This window comes from Oryctolagus cuniculus, chromosome 17, assembly GCF_051225735.1.
Source record: "Oryctolagus cuniculus isolate XC-2025 breed Fujian yellow rabbit chromosome 17, ASM5122573v1, whole genome shotgun sequence".
Taxonomy (NCBI): domain Eukaryota; kingdom Metazoa; phylum Chordata; class Mammalia; order Lagomorpha; family Leporidae; genus Oryctolagus; species Oryctolagus cuniculus.
The window spans coordinates 59,847,874-59,863,234 of record NC_142883.1 but is presented as its reverse complement, the minus strand read 5'-3'; the positions used below and the strand labels follow the sequence as shown (position 1 = coordinate 59,863,234).

At 42.8% G+C, this 15,361-nt stretch overlaps 1 protein-coding gene across 50 annotated transcripts in view; it reads right to left on the bottom strand.

Annotated features, from left to right (window-relative positions):
• The window catches only part of NCOR1 (nuclear receptor corepressor 1), a 168,450-nt gene that overhangs the window by 117,329 nt on the left and 35,760 nt on the right, over window positions 1-15,361 (bottom strand). For all 50 annotated transcript variants that reach the window (XM_051824415.3, XM_070061427.2, XM_070061433.2 and 47 more), the window contains exons 3-5: window positions 14,770-14,900; window positions 8,572-8,764; window positions 1,907-2,089 (exon numbers count right to left, since the gene is read on the bottom strand). In XM_051824415.3, coding sequence (XP_051680375.1) covers window positions 1,907-2,089; window positions 8,572-8,764; window positions 14,770-14,900 — 507 coding nt within the window. The remainder of the gene's footprint in view (window positions 1-1,906; window positions 2,090-8,571; window positions 8,765-14,769; window positions 14,901-15,361) is intronic.

The following is a 15,361-nucleotide window of genomic DNA, read 5'->3' as shown; positions in this document are numbered from 1 at the left end:
GACGCCGTGCTGCGGCCGGTGCACTGCGCTGATCCGAAGGCAGGAGCCAGGTGCTTCTCCTGGTCTCCCATGGGGTGCAGGGCCCAAGCACTTGGGCCATCCTCCACTGCACTCCTGGGCCACAGCAGAGAGCTGGACTAGAAGAGGGGCAACTGGGACAGAATCCGGCGCCCCGACTGGGACTAGAACCCAGTGTGCCGGCGCCGCTAGGTGGAGGATTAGCCTAGTGAGCCATGGCACCGGCCCCAGAACATACATTCTCCATGAACTTCTGAAGATACCTCATAGATGCAAATTTTAATTATAATAGTTAATACTGTAGAAAAGTAAAAAAAGGATGAATCTTTCAATTAATTATCCATTCAAGGAACAAATGAATTCTGACCTCTACTTGAGGCTGACACAAAAATCAGTATCCAGGGATGGTGTTGTAGCAAAGTGAATTAAGCTGCCACGTGGGCCACCTGAATTCTATTTCAGAGTGGGAGTCTGAGTGCCAGCTACTCTATCTGAACCATCACCCGACTAACACATCCGGGAAGCAGAGTTTGATGGCTCAAAGTGCTTGAATTCCTGCCACCAACATGATGGCGTTCCTAGCGGATATTTTAGGCGTGAACCAGTAGATGGACAGAAGACTTAGAACGATGCACACAAGGAACATAAATAATCCAAAAACACGTTCACCTCATTTCTAATCAACAAATGCAAACTAAGACAGTTAGAACAATGTCACACAATAACTGAAAAAGTAAACCAAGCAAAAGGAAAGATGTATATAAATTGGTACTCATATATGCTGCTGCTAGTGGAAATACAAAATAATAATATCAAGGTGGGCATCTGGCCCAGCAGATAAGACATGTGCCTCCCTATCTGAGAGACAGAAGATCTCGTCTTTCCCCGTCTCTCTCTCTGTAACTATGCCTTTCATATAAATTAATTAATTAAAAAGATTTATTACTTATTTATCTGAAAGGCAGAGTTAGAGAGAGATATCTTCCATCCACTGGTTCGCTCCCAAATGGCTGGAGTTGGGCCTATCCAAAGCTAAGAGCCAAGAGCTGCTTCCAGGACTCCCATATGGTACAGGGATCCAAGTACATGGGCTATCTTCTAGTGCTTTCCCAAGCAAATCAGCAGGGAGCTGGAGTGGTAGTGGAGCAGCTGGGACTTGAACTGGCACACAGATGGGATCCTGGTACCACAAGTGGCAACTTTATCCACTATGCCACAGAGTCAGCCCAATAAACCTTTAAAAAAAAAAAAACTTTACTTGCAAACCAAATATACCAGCATTGTATAGAACAGTAAAAAACTAGAAAAAAAATCTGAACATCAAAATAGAATGAACAAATTTTACTGTGTATGAACATATAATCAGATCATGCAATCATCTGGGGAAACTAACGGGTGAAACAGGAAACTAACCACAAAAAGCAAGTCATAAAACATGTAAGGTGGGGCCAGAGCTGTGGCACAGTGGGTTAAAGCCCTGGCTTGAAGTACCAGCACCCATTGGGGAACCAGTTCAAGTCCTGGCTGCTCCTCTTCCAATCCAGCTCTCTGCTATGGCCTGGGAGGGCAGTGGAAGATGGCCCAAGTCCTTGGGCCCCTGCACCCACGTGGGAGACCCAAAGGAAGCTCCTGGCTCCTGCCTTCAGATCAGCACAGCTCCAGCCATTGTGGCAATCTGAGGAGTGAACCAGCGGATGGGAAGACCTCTCTCTCTGTCTCTACCTCTCTGTAACTGTCTATTTTTGGAACTGTCTTTCAAATAAATAAAATAAATCCCCCAAAAAATATATAAGGTATATAAATTCTCAAACATGGAAAATTCAACAGCAACTTCTTTCAAGGAACACACATTCTTAAAATATATTAAGTACTATATAGACACACTTACTTGTTTCTTTTTCAGTTTAAGGATCTGCTGTTCTACTTTTGCGATTTCTCTATCTACACGGTCCATACTCTGTATTAACTCTTCTTTTGAAAGCTTTGAAGGTGAAGCATTTTGATCATCTCCACAGGGCTGCCCAGAGATCGGAGAGGATGGAGCATCATGTTTGCCGCCAAATGCTGGATCCTTTAGAGAAGGAAATCAAGAACAATTTATTTCTCATTAATAGTCCACATTACCATGTATTAGTTAACATGGTCTTAACTGCAAAAGTAAAATTAAAAACAGAGTGAGAACTAATGTTCTGGTACCACAGGTGAAACCACAGCCTGTGATGCAGGAATCCAATATGAGTACCACTTCAAGTCCCAGCTACTCCATTTCTATTCCAGCTCCCTGCTAATGCACTTGATAAAGCAGCACAGGATGGCCCAAGAGCAGGGGCCCCTGAACTAACACAGGGGACCTAGATGAAATTCCAGGCTCTAAGCTTCAGACTAGCCCAGACCCAACCACTGCCATCATTTGGGGAGTGAATCAGTGAATGGAGTATGTCTCCCATGTCCCAATCCTATTACTCTGCCTTTCAAATAAATAAACCTTTAAAAAAATAAGTAGACAAATTATTTCTCTAACGGTAGTTTAACAATTTTTATATTCTCTCTCTCTCTCTCACACACACACACAGACACACACACACACTTCACAAATCCCATGGATATTTATACCATGTTTATAGTTTAGATGTATCATTCACTATTTTGAAAACTCTAAAGGTTATAGAGAGGGGCCGGTACTGTGGCTTAGTGGGTAAAGCTGCCACCTGCAGTGCTGCCATCCCATATAGGGGTTCGAGTCCCAATCACTTCATTTCCAACCCAACTCCCTGCTATGGCTTGAAAAAGCAGTACAAGATAGCCCAAGTCCGGGCCGGCGCCATGGCTCACTAGGCTAATCCTCCGCCTGCAGCGCCGGCACCCCGGGGTTCTAGTCCCAGTCAGGGCACCAGGTTCTAGTCCCAGTTGCTCCTGTTCCAGTCCAGCTCTCTGTTGTGGCCCAGGAAGACAGTGGAGGATGGCCCAAGTGCTTGGGCCCTGCATCCATGTGGGAAACTAGGAAGAAGCACCTGGTTCTTGGCTTCGGATCCGGCATAGCGGCCATTTGGGGAGTGAACCAACAGAAGGAAGACAGACGGAAGGACGGACGGACAGACCAACCTCCCTCCTCCCTCCCTCCCCCTCTCTCTGTCACCTTGATAAAACTTGTGTCCGGCCAACTTACCATCACATGGCTAAAAGTTTCTAACAAAAAGCCTCAAGCTTTCTAAAAACCAAAATGGAGGTAAAGAAGTCAAAGAGCTGGCTTAAAAACATTTGTCACAATGGTCTCTGGGCTTACCCTCACAAAAGGCAACTAAGCCTTTCTATATTACAACACACATAATCTCTTTACAAAAAAAAAAAAAAAAAAAAAAAGGCATCCTGGGAGCAATGTTGGTTGCCCTGGCAATTGGAACACAAGTGTCTCAATATTGGAGTGCCTGGGTTCAGGTCCTAGTTCTGCTTCCAACTGCAGCTTCTTGCTGATACACGACCTGGGAGGCAGCAGAGGATGGCTCAGGTGGCTGGGTCCCTGTCACTCGTGTGGGAGACCTGGACTGAGCTCCTATCTCCCAGTTTTGGCCTGATACAGTTCTGGCTATTATGAGCATTTGGACAACAACAAAGTGGATCAGAGCTCTGTCTATCTCTGCCTTTCTCCCCTCAGACAAAGAGTAAATGAACTATTTATATGCATGTATGTAAGGTTTTTTAAAAAAATGATCCCAACCCATCTCAAATCAGCAGAGAACTACAATTAAAACTCGATTACTTTGGCCGGCGCCGCGGCTCGCTAGGCTAATCCTCCGCCTGCGGCGCCGGCACACCGGGTTCTAGTCCTGGTCGGGGCGCCGGATTCTGTCCCGGTTGCCCCTCTTCCAGGCCAGCTCTCTGCTGTGGCCAGGGAGTGCAGTGGAGGATGGCCCAAGTGCTTGGGCCCTGCACCCCATGGGAGACCAGGATAAGTACCTGGCTCCTGCCTTCGGATCAGCGCAGTGTGCCGGCCGCAGCGCCACATCCGTGGCGGCCATTGGAGGGTGAACCGACCAGCAAAGGAAGACCTTTGTCTCTGTCTCTCTCTCTCACTGTCCACTCTGCCTGTCAAAAAATAAAAAACTCCACTACTGGCTGGCACCACAGCTCACTTGGGTAATCCTCCACCTGCAGCCCCAGCACACCGGGTTCTAGTCCCAGTCGGGGTGCCGTATTCTGTCCCGGTTGCTTCTCATCCAGTCCAGCTCTCTGCTGTGGCCCAGGAAGACAGTGGAGAATGGCCCAAGTGCTTGGGCCTTGCAGCCGCATGGGAGACCAGGAGGAAGCACCTGGCTCCTGGCTTCAGATCAGCACAGTGCGCCAGCCGGGGCGGCCATTTGGGGGGTGAACCAACGGAAGGAAGACCTTTCTCTCTGTCCCTCTCTCTCACTGTCTAACTCTGCCTGTCAAAAATAAAAAAATTAATTAATTAATTTAAAAAACTCTACTACTTTGGGCCAGCCTTTTGGCATAGCAGGTGTGTTGGTTCAAATCCCAGCTTCTCCACTTCCAATCCAGCTCCCTGCCAAAGTCTCTGGGAAAGCAGCAGAAGATGGCCCAAGTGCTTAGTCCCCTGTACCCACGTGGGAGACCAGGAAGATGCACCTGACTCCTGACCTCAGCCTGGCAGAGCCCTGACCATTGCAGTCACTTCAGGAATGAACTAGCAGATGAAGATATCTCTTTCTCTGTAACTCTTTCAAATAAATAAATCTTTAAAAGAAAAAAAAAGAAAACTCCACTACCCAAAATCTATCACCTCCTCAACACAACACACACACAAACACACACACACACAATTAGTTTCCAGTTTGAGGTGAAGACATAAGCAATATTATAAAACAGGGGAATTTTAGGGTAAGGCACTAGTTTTCTTTAGGCTATGAAAAGCCTAGATGAGGATAGTTCCTAAGATTACAGATTCCTAAAATGTACTAAATAAGAAGTAACTGAAAAATGAGTAATTCAAATCAAGCATGCATATAGGAAATACCTGAAGAGTTGCTTCAAAACACCTTGGTACAGAGATTACAGCTAAAACATGTGTATTGCTGAAAAGCCTCATATTCTGTAACAGTATGTACTAAATACATGTAAGAGTATTTCTGGGGAAAGTAGGATAATTGCTATACCCTGGCCTATTCAACTCTTAGACAGAAAGCATTAAGAAAAGCAGTAATAATTCTAATAGATCTAATAACACAGTTAAAGTTCCAGAATCATTTGTATTCAGCATACATTGGCAGCATTAAATCATGTAGTTCATCATTTCTCTAAAAACCCTTGAGGTCAATGGCTTTCAAAACAAACAGTACATTTCTTCCAAATAAAAAATTAGGGTAGGAATCATGACCAACTTTCACAAACAAGAAATACAAGAGAAAATGTTCCTTTTTTTTTTTAAGTTTTTAAGCTTTTTATTTAGTGAGAGAAATGCATAGGGGAGTGAGGGCTTTAAGAGAGCAGGAGTCCAGATATTAAGTTGAAGTCCACACTGAGCAGAGGGCAGGCCGGGAGCCACATGCGGTGAGCATTTGGTTATGAGCAGCCACATGCAGCTTAGCATGAGCAGTGAAGCGTAGGTGAACAGAGACCTGGTGGCCCAAGGCCACTTGCACCAAAGGCTCCGGCAACAAGGGGATCCAGGGCAGCGAGGGAGGATAAGGGTGCGCCCACCGTGTTCCAGGTCTTTTATCCACTTCCAAAGGGGAGTGGTCATGTAGCCTGATTGTTGAAAAGACACTGCTGCCCACCTGCCAATCAAATCTCCACTAATTAGTACTATAAAAAGTACAGCAGTTCTTGAATTCACTAAACCAGCTACTACACACACTAAACGAAGACTCAATGCAGTACATGAAAATGTTCTTAAGGTCTTCACATATTCTAATGACTGTAATCATTCTTTAATTGTAAGAGAGGTTGACCCTGAGAACCTTGAAACATTAATGTGCAAGACAAAATCTTTGTGCTCTATCATGATGACCATGTTTTATTAGTTATCACTCTCCTACTATGCACACCTGAGCTTATGATACAGAAACACGCATAGTAACAAAACACTGGATTTTGATTTAGCAAACTTCGAAAGTGCTCCCCAAGTGATGATGACACATGTCCTAAGAACTATTATAGGTTAGTATTTTCCACTGACTTCCCTTCTGATTAAATATTTAACAAAAATCAAATTCCTAAAGTGTCCATTTACAAGACAGGGAACCAGACAGAGTGGTGACCAAAACAGCCATACGATCCGCACCTATATGGTGCTTACACCCTTGTACAGGAACATCCAGGAAGCTATTTTGAAGAAAAGAATTAGATTCTCACCTCACAACGTATTTCAAAATAAAAGCCAAGTAACGGCAAATATTTATGGAAGGCTAATTATTAGCAAACCAAACAAGCATGGGCTCAAGAAGGCCAATAGCAAAAAACACTGTTTTAAAGAAATAGAAATTGATGGAGCAAAATAAAAAACATAATTTTCCATTTATCAAAATAGTAAAAACAATTTTGAAAGGCAAATGATGAAATGAAAAAATCATTTGCAAAATATGAATATATAAAATAAACAGAATATAAAATAAACAGAAAAATAGACAGCAAATGTGAAAAACAATTCACAAACTAGGAAAGATGAATAACCAGTGAACAAAGAAAGTTCAATTTCACTAATAAATCCATCTTAAAAAAATCATGTTTTCTTTTAAACGATAAATATAAGGTGGTGTCAGCAAGGATACAAAAATGGGCACTAGGGGACAATGTTGTGATGCAGCAGGTTAAGCCACCACCAGACCTGAAATCCCAACTGCTCCCCTTTGGATTCAGCTCTCTGCTAATGCACTTGGGCAAATTGCAGTACTTGGCCCCTGCAAACTATGTGCACAACCAGGATGGGGTTCCAGGTTCCTGGTTTTAGCCTGTCTCAGCCCCAGCTGTTGTAGCCATTTGCGGAATGAACCAGCAAAGAGAAGATGCCTCTCCTTCTCTCTTTCAGCCTCTCAAATAAATCATCAATAAAAAAAAGGGAAAGAGGGAGGGAGGTGGTGTTATGCTGCAGCAGGTTAAGCTGTTGCTTGGGATGCCCATATACTATACCGAAGTGCCTGGTTTGAGTCTCAGTTTCTCAAAGCTATTTTTGTTTTTTAAGATTTATTTATTTATTTGAAAGGCAGAGTTACAGAGAGGCAGAGGCAGAGAGAAAGAGAGAGTATCCCCAACTGGCCGCAATGGCCAGGGCTGGGCTAGGCTGAAGCCAGGAGCCTGGAGTTGCTTCTGGGTCTCCCACATGGGTGCAGGGGCCCAAGGACTTGGTCCATCTTCCACTGCCTTCCCAGACCACAGCTGAGAGCAGAATCGAAAGTGGAACATCCAGGATTTGAACCAGCACCCATATCAGATGCTGGCACCACAGGCAGCGTCTTCACCAGCTACACAACAACACCAGACCCTCTCACTGCTATTGATCCAGCTTCCTGCTAATGCTCCTGGAAGGCAGCATATGATGGCCTAAGTACTTAAGTTCCTGCTACCCACAGAGGAGACCTGGATGATGCAGTTCCTGGCTCCTGGCTTTGGCCTGGCCTAACCCTGTCTATTGCAGACATCAAGGGAGTGAAAAAGCAGATGGACACTCTCTCTCTCTCTCTCTCTCTCTCTGTCCCCCCCCCTCTCTCTAACTCTGCCTTTCAAATGAATAAAAACTTTAAAAAGAACAAAATATATGAAATTAGAATTAAAAACCCTAAATATGAAGTTATTATTCAGATACTCATATAACTATAGTTAGTAATGTGTTATGTATTTGAAAACAGTTATTAGAGTAATTTTAAATGTTCTCAACACAAAAAAATGCAAGGTAATGGATACATTAATTAGGCTGATATAACAATTTTCCAGTGTTTGCAGGTAGCAAAATGTCACCTTGTGTACCATAAATCTATATAAATTTTATCCCTCAATTATAGCTTTGTAAAACTCAGTGGGGGATAATCTTCAAGTTATAAAATTGTAAATAATTTTGGCTCCTATTATTTCCCAAATTTTCTATAAAATGTATTACTTATATAAATTAAGAATACATTTACTTTTGAAAAAACTTATTTTATGACACAATTAAACCTTACCTAAAAAATGTGATTTCTGCTTTATAGCAGGTTTAATAACTTATTTTTGAATTTAACAGACTCATTTAAATTTAACAAAACTGGTGACTTTGAATAAGTACCTGTGCCCATATTTTATATCACAGCAAGCCCACATAAAATGCTTGGAAATTATCAGAGAGAAAGTTTTCCTTATCACAGTCCTAAGACTGTTCCCACTTAACAAAATGTCAAAAACACGGACTATAAGTTTGGAGCACTGAATCTGTGATTTTTGCATTTGTTCAACAAAATTTTTACTTCCCATAGTACTAACTATTAGAGACTCATGTAACTGGACTTTATTTTAGGCACTGTGCCTGAAAATGGCTAAATAAACGCTACAAGAGCTACAGCTCCACAGAGTAAGAGAACAAATATTTACCTTCTTAGCATCTGCAGAAGACCTCAATCCTTCTGGCAGCGTGTGCACTAAAGGTAAAACCGCAGCACTGACTCGCTGAAAATGGGAATCAGAAACCTGCTCCAGACGCGGTCGCTTGGATTCCAGTGAATCATGTTCCACTGGGGATGGGCCTGGATGAAACTGTTCATATCCAGTTCGCCTTTCTTGAGGCCTAATACATACAAAGAAAATAAACACTTCAACATGTTTAACTGGTGTACAACTTCCTGCTAACATCCCTGGTTAGACCCTCAAGTAAACAGCATGCTTATTTTCAAGGAACCTTTGTCCCCTGACTCCCACCCCAGAATATAAACTTAGAAACAATTAAATAGAAAAAGGTTCTTGGAGAAGTTGTATAACTTAAATAAAAGAATCTAGAATACAAAGATATAACATGAGATTTCTCCTAGCAAAAAATTTTAAGTGGCTTAAGAACATTCATAAAACAGAACTTTTAAACTTGTGATGGCGTCAGTGCTATGCCACTGAAGATTAAGTCTCAGGGCCGACACTGTGGCATAGCAGGTGAGGCCACCACCTGCATTGCCAGCATCCCATGTGGCCACTGGTTCGAGTCCTGGCTGCTCCACTTCCAATTCGGCTCTCTCAATTGGGCAGTAGTTGGCCCAAGTCCTTGGGCCCCTGCACCCACATAGGAGACCTGGAGGAGGTTCCTGGCTCCAGATCGGTGCAGCTCCGGCCACTGTGGCCAACTGGAGAGTGAACTAGCAATGGAAGACCTCTCTCTCTGCCTCTCCTCCTCTGTGTAACTCTTTCAAATAAATAAATAAATAATTTTTAAAAAAGGTGGCCCAAGTAATTGGGCCCCCACATCCTTGTGGGAGATGCAGAAGAAGCTCCTGGCTCCGGCCTGGCCCATCCTGGGCCAATGCGGTCATTTGCAGAGTGAGCCAGCAAATAGAAGAACTCTCTCTCTCTCCCTCTCTAACTCGACTTTTCAAATAAAACAAATCTTTAAAAGAATGTTATTAGCATCACTATTCATAATAATCAAAAGAGAAATAACTTCAATGCCCATCAACTGATGGAAATATAAACACAATGTAGTATATAGCGGCCAGTGTTGTGGCATAACAAGTTAAGCCAAGGCCTGAAATGCCAGCATCCCATTTGGGTGCTTGTTCAAATGCTGACTGCTCCACTTCCCATCCAGCTCCCTGCTAACAAGCTTGGAAAAGCAGCAGCAGATGGTCCAAGTGCTTGGGCCCCTTCACCCACGTAGGTGACCCAGAAGCTCCTGGCTCCTGGCTTCAGCCTGGCCCAGCCCCAGCCATAGGGAATGAACCAGTAGATGAACAATCTCTGTCTCTTGTCTCTCCCTCCTTCTCTTTCTATAACTCTGCTTTTTAAATTAAAAAAAAAAGTTAAAAAAAAAAAAATAAACAAAATAAAAAGCCTAACGCCAAAATTTCATACTATGCAATCTTCATAGGCTTTTAAAATTGAAACACTTCATTGACTTTCATTATCTCTCAGCACCATTTATAAATATCTTTAAACAAATTAAAATTGGTCGGCGCCGCGGCTCACTAGGCTAATCCTCCGCCTTGCGGCGCCGGCACACCGAGCTCTAGTCCCGGTCGGGGCACCGGATTCTGTCCCGGTTGCCCCTCTTCCAGTCCAGCTCTCTGCTGTGGCCAGGGAGTGCAGTGGAGGATGGCCCAAGTGCTTGGGCCCTGCACCCCATGGGAGACCAGGATAAGTACCTGGCTCCTGCCATCGGATCAGCGCGGTGCGCGCCGGCCGAGGCGGCCATTGGAGGGTGAACCAACGGCAAAGGAAGACGTTCCTCTCTGTCTCTCTCTCTCTCACTGTCCACTCTGCCTGTCAAAAAAAAAAAAAAAAAATTAAACAAATTAAAATTATAAAATGATTGACCAATACACCTATAGCTTATTTGTTTAAAGAAAGAGTAATTCCCACTTTGCTAGTGTATATCAGTTTATAGCTATTTAAAATACTGGGCTGGCGCCGCGGCTCACTAGGCTAATCCTCCGCCTTGCGATGCTGGCACATCGGGTTCCAGTCCCGGTCAGGGTGCCAGATTCTGTCCCGGTTGCCCCTCTTCCAGGCCAGCTCTCTGTTGTGGCCAGGGAGTGCAGTGGAGGATGGCCCAAGTGCTTGGGCCCTGCACCCCATGGGAGACCAGGATAAGTACCTGGCTCCTGCCATCAGATTAGCGCGGTGCGCCGGCCGCAGTGTGCCGGCCGGACCGGCCATTGGAGGGTGAACCAACAGCAAAGGAAGACCTTTCTGTCTCTCTCACTGTCCACTTTGCCTGTCAAAAAAAAAAAATACTGGTCCAGAAGTGGGCATTTTGTCTAGCAGTTTAGGCACCGGCTAGAAAATCCACATCCTACTCATGGAAGGGCAGGAGGACAGCAGCAAGTAAGAAACCAGGATAGCACAATGGGAATTTCCAAACAAACCTCTCACCACTACCCCTCATTTAATTTTCTTCTCCAGTAAGGAGAATTCATGAGAAGTCCTAGGATTTTATCAATTTCATATTTTTCCTTTTTCAACACTGACTCTTAGGGAACCGAAGTAAGAAACAGGAGGTTAATTCATTCAAGATTCTTCTAATTCCTTCTTTGAATCCTGCTTTTCCAAGATTATAGTAGTTTACAATAATTGCATGTCTTTCCTTATTTATAAAGTACATTTTGCTGGTGCTATGGCATAGTAGGTTAAGTCCACCTGCAGCACCATCATCCCATATGGGCACCGGTTCAATTCCTGGATGCTCTACTTCTGATCCAGCTTCCTGCTGATCGCCTGGGATGGCCCAAGTGCCTGGACCCCTATACCCATGTGGGAGATCTGAAGAAACTTCCGAATCCTGGCTTTGGATCATCCCAACTCCAGCCATTGCAGCCATTTGGAGAGTGAACCAGTGGATCGAAGACCTCTTTTTATGTCTCTAACTCTGCCTCTCAAATAAATAAATCTTGAAAAAATAAATAAATAAAGGGTACATTGTTCGCCACTTTCTAATTTTTTTTAAAGATTTATTTATTGATTTGAAAAGCAGAGTTAAAGAGAGGCAGAGAGGTCTTCCATCCACTGGTCAACTCCTCAAATGGCCCTAACAGCAGGAGCTGAGCCAATACCAAGCCAAGAGCTTCTTCTGGGTCTCCCACATAGGTGCAGTAACTTGTGCCATCTTCCTCTGCTTTCCCAGGCCATAGCAGAGAGCTGGATTGGAAGTGGAGTAGCCAGGATTCAAACCGTGTCCATAGAAGATGCCGTCACCACTAAGCCACAATACCGGCCCCTTATTTTTAGCCATTTCTTAACAAAAGTTTTATATATGTGCTACCTATCAGAGGGAAAAATGATCTGAATTCTCTCCACAAACCTCACCAAAAATGTATTATATAACGATTTTAAATGTAGTCAAATAAATTCAAATCATCATCTTAAAATCTAAACAATAAGCACATTTTAAATAGGAAATCAGAATCCTATATAATTACTAAAAAAAAGCTAGAATGTGCATTTAATAAAAGCAGTTATTATATTTCAAAATACTTCAGAATTCAAACAAAAAACTGGAAATGAAAGAAATAACAGATAATTCAGAAATAAAAGAATCAAAGTATTACTGAACAATTACATGCCAAGAAACTGATAACCTAAAAGCCAAGTGAGAAGAAACAGAAAACCTTAACAGACCAATAACAAATAAAGAGACTGAAGAAGGAATTCAAAATCTCTCAAGTCCAGCTAGAGTCTACCAAACTTTCAAAGAAGAATTAATATCAACTCTTCTTAAATTCCTCCCAAAAATGGAGCTGGAAGAAATACTTTCAAGCATTTTATAAGGCCAGCATCATTTTGATACCTAAGCCAAAGAAATCACAAGAAAAGAAACCTACAGCCAATCTCTCTGATGAGCATCAACACAAAAACCCTCAATAAGATATTAACAAGCTGAATACAATATCACATCGAAAGTTAATACATCATGACTAAGATTTAACCGTGGTCTAACATCCACAAACTAATCAATGTGATACAGAACATGTAGACAAAAGTCACATGTACATGCCAATGGATGCATCATCAATCTCCTTTCTGAATAAAGGCTCAACAGTTAAAGTATAGAAGGACAGGTCCCCAAACTAGGACAGAAGTTTAGTGTGACTGTTAAGCTGCAGCTTTATCAATGTCTGGGTTTCAGCCCCAGATCTGCTCCTAATTCCAGCTTCCTAGTAATCTACACTCTGGGAGGCAGCAGACAATGGCTCAAGTACTTGAGTCCTTGCCACCCACGTGGGAGACCTAGATTGAATTACAGACTCCTAGCAGGCATTTGGGAGAGCGAACCAGCAGATGAGAACATTTCTTTCTCTCTCACTCTGCTTCTCAATAAAATGAATAATAGGCCGGTGCTGCGGCTCACTAGGCTAATCCTCCGCCTTGCGGCACTGGCACACCGGGCTCTAGTCCCGGTCGGGGCAACGGATTCTGTCCCGGTTGCCCCTCTTCCAGGCCAGCTCTCTGCTGTGGCCAGGGAGTGCAGTGGAGGATGGCCCAAGTGCTTGGGCCCTGCACCCCATGGGAGACCAGGATAAGTACCTGGCTCCTGCCATCGGATCAGCGCAGTGCGCCGGCCACAGCGCGCCGGCCGCAGCGGCCATTGGAGGGTGAACCAACGGCAAAGGAAGACCTTTCTCTCTGTCTCTCTCTCTCTCACTGTCCACTCTGCCTGTCAAAAAATAATAATAAAAAGAAATAGGAAAATTGAATTTCAAAAAAAAAGAATAAAAACATATTTAAAAATTGCCAACGGTATAAGAAAAGATGCTCAATACCACTAATCGCCAGAAAAATGTGAATCAACACCTCTATGAGGCTACCTCACAGCCTACCACAGCATACCCAGTAAGGATCGTCATCAAAAACTCAATAGGTAACACCGGCAACTGAAGAAAAGGGAACTCGGGAACACTGCTGGAGGAAATGTAGATTGGCACAGCCATTATAGAAAACACAGAGGTTTCTAAAGAAATTAAAAATAGAATTACCACATGATCCAACAATCCCTCTTCTGGGCATACATCCAAAGGAGATGAAATCAATACTCTATAAACATATCTGTAACCCATGTTCACTGCAGCATTATTCACAAAAGCTAAGATAAGGAATAGCCTAAGTTTCTGTTGACAAATGGTTAAACAAATGTGACTGATTAAATATATGAATATTATTTACCCCTAAAAAAGAATAAGATCTTACCATCTGCCACAAAGTGAGTAAACCTGGAGGACATTATGCTAAGTGAATAAACGAACACAGAAAGAAAAGTACTGCATGATCTCACTGGTATCTAGAATCTAGGGACTAGAACCCGGTGTGCCGGTGCCACTAGGTGGAGGATAAGCCTATTGAGCCATGGCGCCGGCCTGAACCCTGGCTTTTATGGACATTTGGGAAGTAAACCTGCAGATTGAAGAGCTCCCCCTACCCCGCCTCTCAAATAAACTCTAAAACAACAACAACAACTTTAGATTAAAAGGGAGAATGGAGTCAAAGAAAGCAGGGATGGTAAGGACATTGGGGTATGGGAGCAAGTACCAAAAGTACCTCACACACAGGGTGTATACTACCTGATGGATTATTTACTGTCCTTTAAGGATAATCTGTTATTGTCCCCAATGTTACAGGCCAGAAAACTAAAGCTTAATGAGTCTAAATTAGTAATTTGCAACTCTGGCTGCAAATGAGAATCATGTGGGAAACTTTGGCCATTAAACTAATGCCTGGGCCCAAACCCAGAGATTGCTGTAATTGTTCTATGATGGGACTTGGGCATCTCCAGTGGTTCTGAATTGCAGCCCAAACTGAGAAAGAACACCAGTAGTTTATACAACATGAACAAGGCCAAAGTGCTGACAAGGATTAAAATCTAAGTCTATTGATTTTCCTCTACATATCATTAACTCTAAAACTGCAAAGAAGTTTTAAGACCTTGTTAACTATTATTACTCCTCCAAAAGATCAATCAATATAAAATAGTTCAATATACAAAGTTTTAACAATCAGTCACTGCTTGGTTAATAAACACTATAAAAATTGACACTTATGAAGTCTGCACATACTTCACACTTACAATCCCAGATGGAAACATGAAAGAAACCCCATTACCTGTCAGAACCTGGGTGAAATTCTGAAAGCAAGGAAGGCCGTCTCCGGAGCTGCTGCTGCTGTTGCTGCAAGAGCTGTGACGCCTGGCTGACTTCAAGATGAGACGAACGATAATCAGGGACTGCAAACTCCTAACATCCAATAATCACAAATTAGTTACTAACCAAAACGGGAATTCAAAACAAATACATCATGAATTCAAAACAAATACAAAGGCAGGAATGGCCACTAAGCAGCAAAAAAACAATGACAATCTCAACCTTTCCTTGACCTAACTCTTCCCCACAAGCTTAAACAATCAACATTTTAACAGTATAGCATTTCAAATCATTCAAAATGAAATTTCAAGTTCAATTGATAGTTGACTCATTTCTCTAACAATATTATAATAACTACTAACATGCGTTACGTAAAAACCTCAAACTCATGAGTTCAACATGAGAGTCTAAGATACATTCCAATCTTAAGTTCAAAATGATTAAGCTGAAAGGATCACAGACGTCATTAGTTAAGTTCATCTGTATTTACAAATGAAGAAACTGGAATCCAGAGAATCAGCCAGCTAGTGAAGAGAAATTGTTTTTCCACTATA